This window comes from Salmo trutta, unplaced genomic scaffold, assembly GCF_901001165.1.
Source record: "Salmo trutta unplaced genomic scaffold, fSalTru1.1, whole genome shotgun sequence".
NCBI classification, from domain to species: Eukaryota; Metazoa; Chordata; class Actinopteri; order Salmoniformes; family Salmonidae; genus Salmo; species Salmo trutta.
Window position 1 is genome coordinate 1,065,075 of NW_021823350.1, and position 20,998 is coordinate 1,086,072.

At 42.8% G+C, this 20,998-nt stretch overlaps 1 protein-coding gene across 3 annotated transcripts in view; it reads right to left on the reverse strand.

The window, feature by feature from the left end:
* Positions 1-20,998, reverse strand: part of LOC115190190 (transcription elongation regulator 1-like protein) — a 198,076-nt gene that overhangs the window by 23,942 nt on the left and 153,136 nt on the right. For all 3 annotated transcript variants that reach the window (XM_029748678.1, XM_029748677.1, XM_029748676.1), the window contains exon 6: positions 2,708-2,833. In XM_029748678.1, the coding sequence (XP_029604538.1) occupies positions 2,708-2,833 (126 nt within the window). The remainder of the gene's footprint in view (positions 1-2,707; positions 2,834-20,998) is intronic.

The window sequence follows — 20,998 nt, forward strand, 5'->3', positions numbered from 1 at the left end:
AGAGTGGACTGACGGAGGTGCCGTCTGTCACAACACAGAGCTATGGCAATTTATTATTATTTTTATTTTACCTTTATTTAACTAGGCAAGGCAGTTAAGACCAAATTCTTATTTTCAATGACAGCCTAGGAACAGTGGGTTAAACTGCCTTGTTCAGGGGCAGAACGACAGATTTTTACCTTGTCAGCTCTGCGATTCGATCTAGCAACCTTTTGGTTACTAGTCCAAACCTCTAACCACTAGGCTACCTGCTCTAACCACTAGGCTACCTGCTCTAACCACTAGGCTACCTGCTCTAACCACTAGGCTACCTGCTCTAACCACTAGGCTACCTGCTCTAACCACTAGGCTATCTACTCTAACCACTAGGCTACCTGGCTCTAACCACTAGGCTACCTGCTCTAACCACTAGGCTACCTGCTCTAACCACTAGGCTACCTGCTCTAACCACTAGGCTACCTACTCTAACCACTAGGCTACCTGCTCTAACCACTAGGCTACCTGGCTCTAACCACTAGGCTACCTGACTCTAACCACTAGGCTACCTGCTCTAACCACTAGGCTACCTGCTCTAACCACTAGGCTACCTGGCTCTAACCACTAGGCTACCTGCTCTAACCACTAGGCTACCTGCTCTAACCACTAGGCTACCTGCTCTAACCACTAGGTTACCTGACTCTAACCACTAGGCTACCTGCTCTAACCACTAGGCTACCTGGCTCTAACCACTAGGCTACCTGCTCTAACCACTAGGCTACCTGCTCTAACCACTAGGCAACCTGCTCTAACCACTAGACTACCTGCTCTAACCACTAGGCTACCTGCTCTAACCACTAGGCTACCTGCTCTAACCACTAGGCTACCTGCTCTAACCACTAGGCAACCTGCTCTAACCACTAGACTACCTGCTCTAACCACTAGGCTACCTGCTCTAACCACTAGGCTACCTGCTCTAACCACTAGGCTACCTCCTCTAACCACTAGGCTACCTGCCTCTAACCACTAGGCTACCTGCCTCTAACCACTAGGCTACCTGCCTCTAACCACTAGGCTACCTGCTCTAACCACTAGGCTACCTGCTCTAACCACTAGGCAACCTGCTCTAACCACTAGACTACCTGCTCTAACCACTAGGCTACCTGCTCTAACCACTAGGCTACCTGCTCTAACCACTAGGCAACCTGCTCTAACCACTAGACTACCTGCTCTAACCACTAGGCTACCTGCCACCCCGGAGTGAAGGAGGTGCTGTCTGTCACATCACAGTGATACATTTCATCTCTTTACATGGTACACTTTAAATCAATGATGGACAGATTGGTTCAGCCTTTATCCAGACATGAGGAATGATGAAAGATACATAAAAGCATTTTGATGTTGAGATGACAACCTCCCTGAAACGAAGATATAAAGGCATATGAAGCCCCCGGTACAGTAGGTCTGTTCTCCTACTGTAACAGGAGGTAGTTTATTACAATGATATGAAGCTCACGGTACAGTAGGTCTGTTCTCCTACTGTAACAGGAAGGAATGTTTATTACAATGATATGAAGCTCACGGTACAGTAGGTCTGTTCTCCTACTGTAACAGGAGGAACGTTTATTACAATGATATGAAGCTCACGGTACAGTAGGTCTGTTGTCCTACTGTAACAGGAAGGAATGTTTATTACAATGATATGTAGCTCACGGTACAGTAGGTCTGTTCTCCTACTGTAACAGGAGGTAGTTTATTACAATGATATGAAGCTCACGGTACAGTAGGTCTGTTCTCCTACTGTAACAGGAGGAACGTTTATTACAATGATATGAAGCTCACGGTACAGTAGGTCTGTTCTCCTACTGTAACAGGAAGGAATGTTTATTACAATGATATGAAGCTCACGGTACAGTAGGTCTGTTGTCCTACTGTAACAGGAGGTAGTTTATTACAATGATATGAAGCTCACGGTACAGTAGGTCTGTTCTCCTACTGTAACAGGAGGTAGTTTATTACAATGATATGAAGCCCCCGGTACAGTAGGTCTGTTCTCCTACTGTAACAGGAGGAACGTTTATTACAATGATATGAAGCTCACGGTACAGTAGGTCTGTTCTCCTACTGTAACAGGAGGAACGTTTATTACAATGATATGAAGCTCACGGTACAGTAGGTCTGTTCTCCTACTGTAACAGGAGGTACGCTTATTACAATGATATGATATGGCTTCCCTGTGGCTCAGTTGGTAGAGTATGGTGTTTGCAACGCCAGCATGTTGTGTGCAACGCCAGGGTTGTGGGTTCGATTCCCACGGGGGGCAAATACAAAAAAAAAGAAAAATGCATGAAATTAAATGTATGCATTCACTACTGTAAGTCGCTCTGGATAAGAGCGTCTGCTAAATGACTGAAATGAAATATGAAGCCCACGGAACAGCAGGTCTGTTCTCTTACTCTAAGACAGAGGAACGTTTATTACAATGAGAAGTTCAAGGGTTGTGTTATGGTCAAATATATTCTTCAGAGTGTAGCACCAACTATTCAGTCTGATGAATACAAAATGAGCCTCTACGAGTGTATTATGCGGTACAATATTTCAATAAATACATGAATATACAGTATGGTTAAAAACATGAAACGGTGTATTAATTGATAGATGAATTGATTGATTGATTGACTTACATATCCAACCTGATGATTGATTGATTGATTGATTGACAGGGCCTAACCTGATGTTGAGTGGGGTCTCCAGTCTCCAGTCATGAGAGCAACACCTGGCGCTGACAGTGATGTCATCCGGGCAAACTGGGCTGGCAGCATGGGTCCCATCAGGCCCTCCCAGGTGGCAGTGGATCCTGCGGGTCAAACAACAGGGACAGGGTTAGTTACCAGACATATCCTGCAGGTCAAACAACAGGGACAGGGTTAGTTACCAGACATATCCTGCAGGTCAAACAACAGGGACAGGGTTAGTTACCAGACATATCCTGTAGGTCAAACAACAGGGACAGGGTTAGTTACCAGACATATCCTGTAGGTCAAACAACAGGGACAGGGTTAGTTACCAGACATATCCTGCAGGTCAAACAACCGGGACAGGATTAGTTACCAGACATATCCTGTAGGTCAAACAACAGGGACAGGGTTAGTTACCAGACATATCCTGTAGGTCAAACAACAGGGACAGGGTTAGTTACCAGACATATCCTGTAGGTCAAACAACAAGGGCAGGGTTAGTTACCAGACATATCCTGCAGGTCAAACAACAGGGACAGGGTTAGTTACCAGACATATCCTGCAGGTCAAACAACGGGGACAGGGTTAGTTACCAGACATATCCTGTAGGTCAAACAACAGGGACAGGGTTAGTTACCAGACATATCCTGCAGGTCAAACAACAGGGACAGGGTTAGTTACCAGACATATCCTGCAGGTCAAACAACAGGGACAGGGTTAGTTACCAGACATATCCTACAGGTCAAACAACAGAGACAGGGTTAGTTACCAGACATATCCTGTAGGTCAAACAACAGGGACAGGGTTAGTTACCAGACATATCCTGCAGGTCAAACAACAGGGACAGGGTTAGTTACCAGACATATCCTGCAGGTCAAACAACAGGGACAGGGTTAGTTACCAGACATATCCTGCAGGTGAAACAACAGAGACAGGGTTAGTTACCAGACATATCCTGCAGGTCAAACAACAGGGACAGGGTTAGTTACCAGACATATCCTGTAGGTCAAACAACAGGGACAGGGTTAGTTACCAGACATATCCTGTAGGTCAAACAACAGGGACAGGGTTAGTTACCAGACATATCCTGTAGGTCAAACAACAGGGACAGGGTTAGTTACCAGACATATCCTGCAGGTCAAACAACAGGGACAGGGTTAGTTGCCAGACATATCCTGCAGGTCAAACAACAGGGACAGGGTTAGTTACCAGACATATCCTGCAGGTCAAACAACAGGGACAGGGTTAGTTACAGGGTTAGGGTTAGGATCCCATGGGTTAGGCCCCAGATTGCACGGGACCCTCGGTTGTACATGGCGTGACAATAACCATAGGAGTTATCCAGACAGAAACACACAAACAGACAGATCTGGGACCAGGCTACTGGTAAGGGATGGGCTTGGGCAGTGAGTCGGCACAAAGGCAGCCCCACTACATGAAACCCAGTCGGCCGGCACTGTGTGTGAAGCTCCTGGGACAGCCGGTGGAGTGGTCACATCACTTAACTCTCTAGCACCCTGGATTTATCCCAAAGAGCACCTTATACCTATATACAGTATCTCACAAAAGTGAGTACACCCCTCACATTTTTGTAAATATTTGAGTACATCTTTTCATGTGACAACACTGAAGAAATGACACTTTGCTACAATGTAAAGTAGTGAGTGTACAGCTTGTATAACAGGGTAAATTTACCAGTCCCCTCAAAATAACTCAACACACAGTCATTAATGTCTAAACCGCTGGCAACAAAAGTGAGTACACCCCTAAGTGAAAATGTCCAAATTGGGCCCAATTAGCCATTTTCCCTCCCTGGTGTCATGTGACTCGTTAGTGTTATAAGGTCTCAGGTGTGAATGGGGAGCAGGTGTGTTACATTTGGTGTCATCGCTCTCACACTCCCTCATACTGACTGGTCACTGGAAGTTCAACATGGCACCTCATGGCAAAGAACTCTCTGAGGATCTGAAAAAAATAATTGTTGCTCTACATAAAGATGGCCTGGGCTATAAGAAGATTGCCAAGACCCTGAATCTGAGCTGCAGCACGGTGGCCAAGACCATACAGCGGTTTAACAGGACAGGTTCCACTCAGAACAGGCCTCGCCATGGTCGACCAAAGAAGTTGAGTGCACGTGCTCAGCGTCATATCCAGAGGTTGTCTTTGGGAAATAGACGTATGAGTGCTGCCAGCACTGCTGCAGAGGTTGAAGGGGTGGGTGGGAGGTCAGCCTGTCAGTGCTCAGACCATACGCCGCACACTGCATCAAATTGGTCTGCATGGCTGTCATCCCAGAAGGAAGCCTCTTCTAAAGATGATGTACAAGAAAGCCCGCAAACAGTTTGCTGAAGACAAGCAGACTAAGGACATGGATTACTGGAACCATGTCCTGTGGTCTGATGAGACCAAGATAAACTTATTTGGTTCAGATGGTGTCAAGCGTGTGTGGCGGCAACCAGGTGAGGAGTACAAAGACAAGTGTGTCTTGCCTACAGTCAAGCATGGTGGTGGGAGTGTCATGGTCTGGGGCTGCATGAGTGCTGCCGGCACTGGGGAGCTACAGTTCATTGAGGGAACCATGAATGCCAACATGTACTGTGACATACTGAAGCAGAGCATGATCCCCTCCCTTCGGAGACTGGGCCGCAGGGCAGTATTCCAACATGATAACGACCCCAAACACACCTCCAAGACGACCACTGCCTTGCTAAAGAAGCTGAGGGTAAAGGTGATGAACTGGCCAAGCATGTCTCCAGACCTAAACCCTATTGAGCATCTGTGGGACATCCTCAAACGGAAGGTGGAGGAGTGCAAGGTCTCTAACATCCACCAGCTCCGTGGTGTCGTCATGGAGGAGTGGAAGAGGACTCCAGTGGCAACCTGTGAAGCTCTGGTGAACTCCATGCCCAAGAGGGCAGTGCTGGAAAATGATGGTGGCCACACAAAATATTGACACTTTGGGCCCAATTTGGACATTTTCACTTAGGGGTGTACTCACTTTTGTTGCCAGCGGTTTAGACATTAATGGCTGTGTGTTGAGTTATTTTGAGGGGACAGCAAATTTACACTGTTATACAAGCTGTACACTCACTACTTTACATTGTAACAAAGTGTTATTTCTTCAGTGTTGTCACATGAAAAGATATACTCAAATATTTACAAAAATGTGAGGGGTGTACTCACTTTTGTGAGATACTGTAGTTCACTACAAAGGGGAAATGGTGCTAATTAGTATGCACACTTTGTGTTTCAGCTACTGGCTCATCACTCTGGCTCATATCGACTGTCTCATATCGACTGTCTCATATCGACTGGCTCATATCTACTGGCTCAGATCTACTGGCTCATATCGACTGGCTCATATCTACTGACTCATATTTACTGGCTCATATCTACTGGCTCATATCTACAGGCTCATATCTACTGGCTCATATCTACTGGCTCATGTCTACTGGTTCATAACTACCGGTTCATATCTACTGGTTCATAACTACCGGCTCATATCTACTGGCTCAGAGCTACTGGCTCAGATCTAGTCAGGCCAGGTCTATGTAGGATAGGGCAGTTGCCTTGTTAACGGACATTATGTTTGAGACAAAACATTGATAGACACACACACAGTGCACGTCCATGTTTTAAATGTATGTCAATTCCAAAGTGTTTTGTCTGTAATGTCTTTTGGGTGATGTGTCAGACCCCAGTAAGCCTAGCTGTCGTCGTTGGCCTCAGATAATGGCGATTATAATAAATAAAATCAATAAAAATCAAACATATTCAAAACTGTATCAGAAACAGCGTGGTAGCAATCCATCTGTATGCCAAGTTGAGACAACTCATTAAGTTAAGTTACCTTTATAACTGATTATAACTAAAGATACTGCATCACATCAACTCCATTATCTACAATAGATTTTTATTTTCCCTTTATTTAACCAGGCAAGTCATTTACAATACATTATTATTATTATTATTATTATTTACAATAATGACAACATATTGATTGCAGAGTTTCTTTCAAAGCAGATAATTTAATACATTTTTTTTTTTTTTTTTTTTACAAATGTCAACGCAGCTTCAGGTTCATTTTGCAAAACGCACCAAGTGGGCTCTTTTATATTCCACCCATCCCGTCTGCCTGCTGAATTCTCCCTGATAAGTGCAGTTTGTTTGGAAAGGTTAATTGTGTTTGGAATTAGCCAAGGGTTGATGAAAATTACCCGAGCTCAGTTAATCCAGCTGCTTGTCTGCCTGTCTTTTATGAATATGTATTTTGTTTCTTTTTGTCTGTTGTCAAAAGGCTGGAAAAGACATGTATAATGCAAATTAGGAATTTTATAACAATCACTACAAAAACCCAGCAACAACAACAATAAAAAACACACCACAATGTGGCGATACAAAATGTTTCCACAAAAGTCAACATATTTCAACTTCATGACAACAATCAAAACATTAAATTGTATGAAGTTTGCTAATGTTGTATAATTGTTTAAAGTGGTGTGTGGACTGCTAAGCAATCAACCCACAATAGGAATAAAACAGCCATGCATTCAAGGTCTGGGATACGGTATGTTTAATGGAATGGCTGAGTGTCAAATTATACCCCATTCAATATATTCTGTCCTAATCACTGAGGGTAAAAAACATTAAGAACACTGTCCTAATATTTAGTTTCACCCTGTAGGTAGGCAGGACTAGGGTCAGAATGGAGAGGACAGAGATTCTGCTCTTTTCTAGAACCTGTAGGTAACATATTATATGGTCTGTACTTGACATGTAGGTTTCTCACTTATGGATGGCACAAACTGCATTATGGGGGAAGGGAATGGGCAGGTTGTATGTAAATTAAATACTGTAGTATTTACTATAGTTTAAAAAAAAGGGTAATATTTTTGAGGACTGTAGTCTTTTTGCGGACACTACTGTAGTATTTACTATAGTATTCTATAGTATACTGCAACATTTTATAGTAAGTACTACACATGATCGAGGGATACTACAGTGTGTAGTATAGTATTCTATAGTATATTACAGTTTACTGCAGAATTCTATAGTATGTGTTAAATTGTAATATGTTTTAATGTGGGGGTATAACAATACATTGCTATACCCCACATTTACATTTATACCCCCACATTCAATTATCAGCCATCCAATTATTTCACACTATTCACAGACAGTAAAAGCAATGCAGAACAATAAAAAAAGCTCAAGAGTGGATATCAGTAATACCAGATTACAGCCGGGACAAGTTTATTATGCTTATTCAGAAGAAGCTCCAGTCCAGCGTTTAGGGCTTGGTGTGAAAACAGCCTGCTGACTACACCATAGAGAACCATGAACAGGCTTAGTTCCGCATCCCAAATGGCATTCTTTACCCAGAGTGCACTATGTTTGACCAGGGGACTATAGGGCCCTATATATGGAGAATAGGGTACCATTTGGCATGTGTTGTTAATCTCCTTAATTCCACTGAGACTACTCTGTGCTCTGTAGGAGGTCTCTTCAAGGATCATGAATACCACCGCTGTGTGATCTGATTGACCCAATTTAACACAACTCCCACGTCAGGCTAATAGGACTACCTATGAAAGACTGACTGTCACAGTGACGGGAGTGTTTTTGCATTCCAAGTGGCAACCTATTCCCTATATAGTGCACTACTTTTAACCATGACCCATAGGGCTCCTGTCAAATATAGTGCACTATATAGGGAATAGGGTGAGATTTCGGACGCACTCTATGAAAGTAGTCGAGAAAGTCCCTGATCCGAAAGATTATTCTTCTGAGGAGATAGCAGCAGCTATTGATGAAAGTCTGAGATGAGAGGAGGCCTTGAGACGACAGAACACCCCATCATAGATCAATACCATCTATTTTCTATTCTGATTCTACTTCTATGGATCACGTTGTCATAAAGTCATCTTCACGCTCTCAAAGACCAGAGGAGAGCCTGATATCATCATGGAGCAGCGAGACGTCTGTCTCTGGCTGCATTCAGGGCGTAATATATCGAATTTAGCAGACGTTTTCATCCAAAGCCACTTACAGAGATGGTGTACGTACATTTTATATATTGGTTTCCCCCCCCACCGGGAATCGAACACACAACCGTGCCGATGCAAACGCCTTGTTCTACCAACTGAGTCATACAGGACCAGGTCTTAGCGTGTGGAAATCAGCTGGTGACAAACGGACTGACAGAGAGAGGAGAGATGAGAGAGGAGAGAACCCACACCCCGCTGGGAACAGACAGGTCTTCAGTACACCACTCGCACACTATCAGATTGACAATGTGCTGTTGGTTGTCTTGTTGTATAATCAGTCTGCGACCCAAATAGCACACTATAGTCCCTATGTAGTGTGCTACTTTTGACCAGCGCCCTATGAGCCCCGGTTAGTAGAACTGCACTATAAATAGAGAATAGAGGTCCATTTTGGACACAGACTCAGTCAGAATGGAACGGTGCCACCGAACAGGAGAGATGGGTTTGGGCTTTAGAAATATAAACTCCTCATAATCTGCTTTACTTTAATACATTCTTCTATTAATAGATGCAGTTCGTATGTTGATTAATATTGAATGACAAAATGCTCCTCTGTAAATACCCACCACCATTACAGTCAACATGTAAATACTGGTTGCTTCCCAAATGGCACCCTATTCCCTACAAAGTGCACCACTTTTGACCAGAGCCCTATGGAACCTACAGGTTAACTATAGGTGAATATGAACTACCATGGGATATAACAGCAAGGGATCTCTCCTCCAAACTTTACACTCTCTCTATGAAAACAGACAGAAAACGCAGTGTCACAATGAAGAGGACGTACTGCATGCATTTCAGTATTCTGCTACAATTAACCCTCAGGCACTTATCGTGGGCGTGTTGTACATTAGCAAAATACATAATGCAGTATTGGAATGGAATTCAAATGAAACTGAAATAAAAGCACTGAAAGTAAATAATAATTTCCAAAGTATTGCATAAGTACAGGATTTAACTGGGCTGCTGTCCCGTCTGGCTCTGCTTTTAATCATGGAGATACAGCTTCTATATGTTGTACCACTGTATTTCTCTCTTTCCATTTGACAAATCAACTGTCAAATGACCTCACATCATCAAGACTCGATCTGGGAAGTTGTCAGCTCCAACTGAAATAAGCCTGAATGGAAATAAAAACACATGCCTCGTAAATTTGCAAAACGCGTCTCTGACGTTTAGCACTGCTGACTTCTTTTCCGTCTTTAAATCGAGGAGAACATTTAATCAGGGTCTTGTTTTTGAAATACAGGCTTCATAACAAACCACATTTACTAGACTGGGATCAACAGTATTATCACAGATGTTCAGACTGCAGAACATCCACAGTATTATAACAGATGTTCAGACTGCAGACCATTTTAAAACACTGAGACACTCATCTAGATTTAACGTCTAACAGAGTAAATTATTTAACGTCTGACAGAGAAAAAGATTTAACGTCTGACAGAGTAAAGGATTTAACGTCTAACAGAGTAAAGGATTTAACGTCTGACAGAGTAAAGGATTTAACGTCGAACAGAGTAAAGGATTTAACGTCTGACAGAGTAAAGGATTTAACATCTGACAGAGTAAAGGATTTAACGTCTGACAGAGTAAAGGATTTAACGTCTAACAGAGTAAAAGATTTAACGTCTGACAGAGTAAAGGATTTAACGTCTAACAGAGTAAAGGATTTAACGTCTAACAGAGTAAAGGATTTAACGTCTAACAGAGTAAAGGATTTAACGTCTAACAGAGTAAAGGATTTAATGTCTAACAGCGTAAAAGATTTAACGTCTGACAGAGTAAAGGATTTAACGTCTGACAGAGTAAAGGATTTAACGTCTGACAGAGTAAAGGATTTAACATCTAACAGAGTAAAGGATTTAACGTCGAACAGAGTAAAGGATTTAACGTCTAACAGAGTAAAGGATTTAACGTCTAACAGAGTAAAGGATTTAACGTCTAACAGAGTAAAGGATTTAATGTCTAACAGCGTAAAAGATTTAACGTCTGACAGAGTAAAGGATTTAACGTCTGACAGAGTAAAGGATTTAACGTCTGACAGAGTAAAGGATTTAACATCTAACAGAGTAAAGGATTTAACGTCGAACAGAGTAAAGGATTTAACGTCTGACAGAGTAAAGGATTTAACTTCTGACAGAGTAAAGGATTTAACGTCTAACAGAGTAAAGGATTTAACGTCTGACAGAGTAAAGGATTTAACGTCTGACAGAGTAAAGGATTTAACGTCTAACAGAGTAAAGGATTTAACGTCTGACAGAGTAAACGATTTAACATCGAACAGAGTAAAGGATTTAACGTCTGACAGTTGTGTGTGTGTGTGTGCACTTCCGTGCTTCACTGCCCCCTAAATATAAACAGGAGAGACTGCCCCCTAAATATAAACAACAGGAGAGACTACCCCTAAATATAAACAACAGGAGAGACTGCCCCCTGAATATAAACAACAGGAGAGACTGCCCCTAAACATAAACAACAGGAGAGACGGCCCCCTAAATATAACAACAGGAGAGACGGCCCCCTAAATATAAACAACAGGAGAGACTGCCCCCTGAATATAAACAACAGGAGAGACTGCCCCCTAAATATAAACAACAGGAGAGACGGCCCCCTAAATATAAACAGGAGAGACTGCCCCCTGAATATAAACAACAGGAGAGACGGCCCCCTAAATATAAACAACAGGAGAGACTGACCCCTAAATATAAACAACAGGAGAGACTGACCCCCTAAATATAAACAACAGGAGAGACTGCCCCCTAAATATAAACAGGAGAGACTGCCCCCTAAATATAAACAACAGGAGAGACTTCCCCCTGAATATAAACAACAGGAGAGACGGCCCCTAAATATAAACAGGAGAGACGGCCCCCTAAATATAAAACAGGAGAGACTGCCCCCTAAATATAAACAACAGGAGAGACTTCCCCCTAAATATAAACAACAGGAGAGACGGCCCCCTGAATATAAACAAGAGGAGAGACTGACCCCTGAATATAAACAACAGGAGAGACGGCCCCCTAAATATAAACAACAGGAGAGACTGACCCCTGAATATAAACAACAGGAGAGACTGCCCCCTAAATATAAACAACAGGAGAGACTGCCCCTAAATATAAACAACAGGAGAGACTGCCCCCTAAATATAAACAACAGGAGAGACGGCCCCCTAAATATAAACAGGAGAGACTGCCCCTAAATATAAACAACAGGAGAGACTGCCCCCTGAATATAAACAACAGGAGAGACTGCCCCCTAAATATAAACAACAGGAGAGACTGACCCCTAAATATAAACAACAGGAGAGACTGCGCTCTGTAGAGTTCTGGGTTCTGGCTCTGTAGAGTTCTGGGCTCTGGTACTGTAGACCTCTGGGTTCTGCCTCTGTAGAGTTCTGGGTTCTGGCTCTGTAGAGTTCTGGGTTCTGGCTCTGTAGAGTTCTGGGTTCTGGCTCTCTAGAGTTCTGGGTTCTGGCTCTGTAGAGTTCTGGGTTCTGCCTCTGTAGAGTTCTGGGCCCAGATTCACAAAACCTTCTTAAGAAGAAATGTCTTCTTAACTGCCATTTTATTCCTTAACTATAGACGTAAGAAGAAAGTTAAGTAAAGTTACTATTCATCAAAAAGGTTATAGGAAATTTTCTTGTGCAATTTCTTTTAAGCAAAAAGTTAAGAAGAAATTTGATTCTTGAAAATAAAGTCCTTGGAAATATTCTTAAACCCAAGATAAATAAACCCTCATCTAAAACTCAGGGGCAGTGAGAGAAAAAGCTCATGAAAGCAATTGAACATGTTTAATTCACTCACAAACTTCTACTGAAAGTTTCAGTATTGATTATTTTAAACCCAAGAACATGTTTTAGAACAGTAATCTCAGTAAGAAATATGCTAACATAATTGCCATTGCCTGCTAGACTGCTAGCTAAAACGGTTGCCTAGCAACAAACATCTTAAGAAGATTCGTAAGAAGATATTTGAGAAGTTCCTAAGAAAATCATTAAATCTTAAGATATTGTTGAGGATATGCACTTACGAACTATCTTATGAAGCTTGTTTTGTGAATCTGGGCCCTGGGCTGTGGCTCTATAGAGTTCTGGGCTGTGGCTCTGTAGAGTTTTGGGCTGTGGCTCTGTAGAGTTTTGGGCTGTGACTCTATAGAGTTCTGGGCTGTGACTCTGTAGATTTCTGGGCTGTGGCTCTATAGAGTTTTGGGCTGTGGCTCTATAGAGTTTTGAGCTGTGGCTCTATAGAGTTCTGGGCTGTGGCTCTGTAGATTTCTGGGCTGTGGCTCTATAGAGTTTTGGGCTGTGGCTCTATAGATTTCTGGGCTGTGGCTCTTTCTGGGCTGTGATTCTATAGAGTTATGGGCTGTGGCTCTGTAGAGTTCTGGGCTGTGGCTCTGTAGAGTTCTGGGCTGTGCCTCTATAGAGTTTTGGGCTGTGGCTCTATAGATTTCTGGGCTGTGACTCTATAGACTTTTGGGCTGTGGCTCTATAGATTTCTGTGCTGTGGCTCTGTAGAGTAGTTTTGGGCTGTGGCTCTATAGATTTCTGGGCTGTGGCTCTTTCTGGGCTGTGATTCTATAGAGTTTTGGGCTGTGCTTCTATAGAGTTCTGGGCTGTGGATCTGTAAACTTCGGGGCTCTGGATCTGGGACCATACAGAGTGGCTAAACTAATATAAAAACTAAACAAGCTATTTTATCCGATTCTTCCAAGGATGAGAAAAGTTAAACTGCGTTATCTTGTTTACACACTATTGTGGAATCACAAAGCCAGACAATGTGGTTTACAAAGACATCTGCTGACTAGATATGGCTTGCGATCCAAATTGCACCTTATTCCCTATATAGTGCACTACTGTTAACCAGAGTCCCATGGTCGAGAGTAGTGCACTATGTAGGGAATAGGTTGCCATTGGAGACGAAGCCTTGGTACACTGGTGTAAATAATGTAGAGTTGATTATCAAAGGAGTGGGCCAAGGTGAGTCAGAACTGAACAGCTGGGCGAAGGTAAACTCAGAGAGATGACGGGACCAGAGACACAATGGTAACACTAGACTATACTACAATGGTAACACTAGATGGTAACACAATGGTAACACTAGACTATACTACAATGGTAACACTAGACTATACTACAATGGTAACACTAGACTATACTACACTGGTAACACTAGACGGTAACACAATGGTAACACTAGACTATAACACAATGGTAACACTAGACTATAACACAATGGTAACACTAGACTATAACACAATGGTAACACTAGACTATAACACAATGGTAACACTAGACTATAACACAATGGTAACACTAGACTGTAACACAATGGTAAAACTAGACTATAACACAATGGTAACACTAGACTGTAACACAATGGTAACACTAGACTGTAACACAATGGTAAAACTAGACTATAACACAATGGTAACACTAGACTATAACACAATGGTAACACTATAGCACAATGGTAACACTAGACTATAACACAATAGTAAAACTAGACCATAACACAATGGTAACACTAGACTATAACACAATGGTAACACTATAACACAATGGTAACACTAGACTATAACACAATGTTAACACTAGACCGTAACACAATGGTAACACTATAGCACAAGGGTAACACTGGACTATACCACAATGGTAACACTAGACCATAACACAAGGGTAACACTAGACTATACCACAATGGTAACACTAGACCATAACACAATGGTAACACTAGACTATAACACAATGGTAACACTATACCACAACGGTAACACTAGACTATAACACAATGGAAATAACCTTAGTTTTATCACTGTGAGTTAAGTATATAGTTTCTCACAAAATAAAATGAACAAAGCCCTTTTTGAATGTACGTTCAGGTGAATCTGTTTTGGTAATTACAGAACAGACCAGTACGTGTGGCTTGAAATGCATGGCTGAGGAAAAACATATTTCCCGAAACAAAAGGAAAAGGTTACAGGTACTCAACTCCGACTAAAAAACTTGACATTTAGATCCTGACAGACCCATGAAAGGTGGCATAGAAACCAGGACAAACATAACTTTAAAGGCTTATTAGCTCTACTTGTAAACCTCCCTGCATCAGCAGGGCAGCAGGGCAGCAGCCAGTCCTCCTACGACTGAGCCAACAGGGGTCTTGAGGGGGTCGATGGACACTATAAAGAACACTCCATATCACTCAGGAAACAGGACCCGCTGGCTCATAGATGGCACCCTATCCATTTAGATAGTGCACATCTTATAGTGAATAGGGTGCCATTTGGGATGTATCCCTGATCACTCATAAAACAGGCTTTAGCCATGTCTCAGGGCCGAGCTTCAGCGTGTAAATCAGCTAGAAAGATGTGTCGGCATCGAGTAATTGTCTCTGGCCCCCTCCCAGTTAGGGGGAGTGATGAGCTCTACAGCAGTCTCACAACTCAATCGCTGGTTGAAAACTGTTTTGTTCCTCTCCCCAAAATATAGAATTTGTAGATAATTGGCCCTCTTTCTGGGACTCACCCACAAACAGGACCAAGCCTCGCCTGTTGAGGAGTGACGGACTCCATCCTAGCTGGAGGGGTGCTCTCATCTTATCTACGAACATAGACAGGGCACTAACTCCCCTAGCTCCACAATGAAATAGGGTGCTGGCCAGGCAGCAGGCTGTTAGCCAGCCTGCCAGCTTAGTGGAGTCTGCCACTAGCACAGTCAGTATAGTCAGCTCAGCTATCCCCAATGAGACCGTGTCTGTGCCTCGATCTAGGTTGGGCAAGACTATACATGGCGGTGTTCGCCTTAGTAATCTCACTGGAATAAAGACCTTCTCCATTCCTGTCATTATTGAAAGAGATCGTGATACCTCACATTTCAAAATAGGGCTACTTAATGTTAGATCCCTCAATTCCAAGGCAGTTATCGTCAATGAACTAATCACTGATCATAATCTTGATGTGATTGGCCAGACTGAAACATGGCTTAAGCCTGATGAATTTACTGTGTTAAATGAGGCCTCACCTCCTGGTTACACTAGTGACCATATCCCCATGCATCCCGCAAAGGCAGAGGAGTTGTTAATATTTACGATAGAAAATTTCAATTTACAAAAAAACAAACGACTACGTTTTTGTCTTTTGAGCTTCTAGTCATGAAATCTATGCAGCCCTACTCAATCACTTTATATAGGCCTCCTGGGCCATATGCAGCGTTCCCCACTGAGTTCCCTGAATTCCTATCATATCTTGTAGTCATGGCAGATGATATTCACATTTTTGGTGACTTTAATATTCACATGGAAAAGTCCACAGACCCACTCCAAAAAATCATCGACTCAGTGGGTTTTGTCCAACATGTCTCCAGACCTACTCACTGCCACAGTCATACTTTTGACCTAGTTTTGTCCCATGGAATAAATGTTGTGGATCTTAATGTTTTTCCTCATAATCCTGGACTATCGGACCACCATTTTATTACGTTTGCAATCACAACAAATAATCTGCTCAGACCCCAACCAAGGATCATCAAAAGCCATGCTATAAATTCTCGGACAATCCAAAGATTCCTAGATGCCCTTCCAGACTCCCTCCACCTACCCAAGGACGTCATAGTACAAAAATCAGTTAACCACCTAACTGAGGAACTCAATTTAACCTTGAGTAATGCCCTAGATGCAGTCGCACCCCTAAAAACAAAAAACATTTGTCATAAGAAACTAGCTCCCTGGTATACAGAAAATACCTGAGCTCTGAAGCAAGCTTCCAGAAAATTGGAACGGAAATGGCGCTACACCAAACTGGAAGTCTTCCGACTAGCTGGGAAAGACAGTACCGTGCAGTATCGAAAAGCCCTCACTGCTGCTCGATCATCCTATTTTTCCAACTTAATTGAGGAAAATAAGAACAATCCAACATTTATTTTTGATACTGTCACAAAGCTAAATAAAAAGAAGCATTCCCCAAGAGAGGATGACTTTCACTTCAGCAGTGATAAATTCATGAACTTCTTTGACGAAAAGATCATGATCATTAGAAAGCAAATTACGGACTCCTCTTTAAATCTGCGTATTCCTCCAAAGCTCAGTTGTCCTGCACAACACTGCCAGGACCTAGGATCAAGGGAGACACTCAAGTTTTTTAATACTATATCTCTCGACACATTGATGAAAATAATCATGGTCTTTAAATCTTCAAGCTGCATACTGGACCCTATTCCAACTAAACTACTAAAAGAGCTGCTTCCTATGCTTAGCCCTCCTATGTTGAACATAATACACGTCTCTCTATGTCACGTCCTGACCATAGTAAAATGTTATTTTCTATGGTGAGTAGGTCAGGGCGTGACAGGGGGTGTTTATCTTTGTTTTGTATTTCTATGTTCATGTTCTAGTTTTGTATTTCTATGTTGGTTTTGTTTGGGATGATCTCCAATTAGAGGCAGCTGGTCCTCATTGTCTCTAATTGGAGATTATACTTAAGGGGTTTTTCCACCTGGGTTTTGTGGGAGATTATGTTTTTTTTGAGTAGTATTTGTTTCACCTCTGCGTCACGGTTTGTTGTTTTGTGTATTCAGTTTATTTATGTACTGCACAGTTTCACAGAGTAAATAAAATGTGAAACGACACACACGCTATACTTTGGTCCGCTCCTTTCGACAACCGTGACACTCTATCCACCGGATATGTACCAAACTCACTAAAAGTGGCAGTAAAAAAGCCTCTTGAAAAAGCGAAATTTTTACCCAGAAAATATAAAAAACTATCGGCCGATATCGAATCTCCCATTCTTCTCAAAAGAAATTGAAAAAGCTGTTGCGCAGCAACTCACTGCCTTCCTGAAGACAAACTATGTATACGAAACGCTTCAGTCTGGTTTTAGACCCCATCATAGCACTGAGACTGCACTTGTGAAGGTGGTAAATTACCTTTGAATGGCGTCAGACCGAGTCTCTGCATCTGTCCTCGTGGTCCTAGACCTTAGTAGCTGCTTTTGATACCATCGATCCCCACATTCTTTTGGAGAGATTGGAAACCAAAATTGGTCTACACGTACAACTTCTGGCCTGGTATAGATCTGTCGGAAAGATATCAGTTTGTCTCTGTAGATGGTTTGTCCTCTGACAAATCAACTGTAAATTTCGGTGTTCCTCAAGGTTCCGTTTTAGGACCACTATTGTTTTCACTACATATTTTACTTCTTGGTGATGTCATTCGGAAACATAATATTAACTTTCACTGCTATGTGGACGACACACAGATGTACATTTCAATGAAACATGGTGAAGCCCCAAAATTGCCCTCCCTGGAAGCCTGTGTTTCAGACATAAGGAAGTGGATGGCGGCAAACTTTCTACTTTTAAACTCGGACAAACCAGAGATGCTTGTTCTAGGTCCCAAGAAACAAATAGATCTTCTGTTGAATCTGACAGCATCTTGATGGTTGTATAGTCGTCTCAAATAAAACTGTGAAGGACCTCGGCATTACTCTGGACCCTGATCTCTTTTTTGACGAACATATCAAGACTGTTTCAAGGACAGCTTTTTTCCATCCATGTAAGATTGCAAAAATCAGAAACTTTCTGTCCAAAAATGATGCAGAAAAATGAAACCATGCTTTTGTCACTTCTAGGTTAGACTACTGCAATGCTCTACTTTCCGGCTACCGGAATAAAGCTCTAAATAAACTTCAGTTAGTGCTAAACACGGCTGCTAGAATCTTGACTAGAACCAAAAAATGTCATCATATTACCCCAGTGCTAGCCTCTCTTTACTGGCTTCCTGTTAAGGCTAGGGCTGATTTCAAGGTTTTACTGCTAACCTACTAAGCATTACATGGGCTTACTCCTACCTATCTTTCCGATTTGGTCCTGCCGTACATACCTACACGTACGCTATGGTCACAAGACGCAGGCCTCCTTACTGCCCCAAGAATTTCTAAGCAAACCGCTGGCTTTCTCCTATAGAGACCCATTTTTATGGAATGGTCTGCCTATCCATGTGAGAGACTCGGTCTCGACCTTTAAGTCTTTATTGAAGATTCATCTCTTCAGTAGGTCCTATGATTGAGTGTAGTCTGGCCCAGGAGTGTGAAGGTGAACGGAAAGGCACTGGAGCAACGAACCCCCCTTGCTGTCTCTGCCTGGCCGGTTTCCCTCTCTCCACTGGGATTCTCTGCCCTATTCTCAAACCCTATTACAGGGGCTGAGTCACTGGCTTACTGGTGCTCTTCCATGCCGTCCCTAGGAGGAGTGTGTCACTTGAGTGGGTTGAGTCACTGATGTGATCTTCCTGTCCGGGTTGTGATCTTCGTAGGCTATACTCGGCCTTGTCTCAGGATGGTAAGTTGGTGGTTGAAGATATCCCTCTAGTGGTGTGGGCTGTGCTTTGGCAAAATGGGTGGGGTTATATCCTGCCTGTTTGGCCCTGTCCGGGAGTATTGTCAGACAGGGCCTTAGTGTCTTCCGACCCCTCCTGTCTCAGCCTCCAGTATTTATGCTGCAATAGTTTGTGTCGGGGGGGCTAGGGTCAGTCTGTAATATCTGGAGTATTTTTCCTGTCTTATCTGGTGTCCTGTGTGAATTTAAGTATGCTCTCTCTTTTTCTCTCTCTCTTTTTCTCTCTCCCTCTTTTTCTTTCTTTCTCTCGAATGACATGAGCCCTAGGACCATGCCTCAGGACTACCTGGCCTGATGACTCCTTGCTGACCCCAGTCCACCTGGTCGTGCTGCTGCTCCAGATTCAACTGTTCTGCCTGAGACTATAGAACCCTGACGTGTTCACCGGATGTGGTACCTTGTTCCAGACCTGCTGTTTTCAACTCTCCAGAGACAACAAGGGCGGTAGAGATACTCTGAATGATCAGCTATGAAAAGCCAACTGACATTTACTCTTGAGGTGTTGACCTGTTGCACCCTCTACAACCACTGTGATTATTATTACTTGACCCTGCTGGTCATCTATGAACATTTGAACATATTGGCCGTGTTCTGTTATAATCTCCACCCGGCACAGCCAGAAGAGGACTGGCCACCTCTCATAGCCTGGTTCCTCTCTAGGTTTCTTCCTAGGTTCCGGCCTTTCTAGGGAGTTTTTCCTAGCCACCATGCTTCTACACCTGCATTGCTTGCTGCTTGGGGTTTTAGGCTGGGTTTCTGTACAGCACTGTGTGACATCAGCGGATGTAAGAAGGGCTTTATAAATACATTTAATTGATTGATTGATTGATTGATTGTGACTTTACCTGTAAGTGACTTGATGGAGCCTGATCACTCATAAAACAGGCTTTAGCCATGTGCCAGGGCCTGGTGAATTTAGTTGTAAGTGGCTGGATGGAGGTGACATGAGAACAGTAATCTGTTGTTATTGCAACACCAGAAGAGACAGAGGAGGTCTGTTAGAACAGCCTGATCTGTAATCTGTTGTTATTACAACACCAGAAGAGACAGAGGAGGTCTGTTTGAACAGCCTGATCTGTAATCTGTTGTTATTACAACACCAGAAGAGATAGAGGAGGTCTGTTAGAACAGCCTGATCTGTAACCTGTTGTTATTACAACACCAGAAGAGACAGAGAAGGCCTGTTAGAACAGCCTGATCTGTAAACAGTTGTTATTACAACACCAGAAGAGATAGAGGAGGTCTGTTAGAACAGCCTGATCTGTAACCTGTTGTTATTACAACACCAGAAGAGACAGAGAAGGCCTGTTAGAACAGCCTGATCTGTAAACAGTTGTTATTACAACACCAGAAGAGATAGAGGAGGTCTGTTAGAACAGCCTGATCTGTAATCAGTTGTTATTGCAACATCAGAAGAGACAGAGGAGGCCTGTTAGAATAGCCTGAGTGCATCCCATATACCCTATATAAAGGGAATTGGGTACATGTTTGCCACTCAGACTCTTGTGTGAGGGAGGTAGTGTGGTGCGTGTGGTGGGGATGGGGGTGGGGGGGGGGACCAAAGCTGGAGAGTCAGACAGAGACCTTTAAGAGACACTTAAGGAGGTGTTTCTGCAAGTAATGTCTGTAATAGAGCTAAGCCACCCTTCCTAGTCGGGAAATTGCAGTAGACCTGAATCCATTTACTCAATTGTTTCTGTAGTGCCAAGTGTCACTCAGTCCATTCCTTCTGCTTAAATAATGTGTATGAATATGAAGTGACACATTTCTTGTTGATACCAAATTGCTTAAGATAAAAGAACATATTTTATCATGGAAGTTTACTGTAATGCTTAACATACATG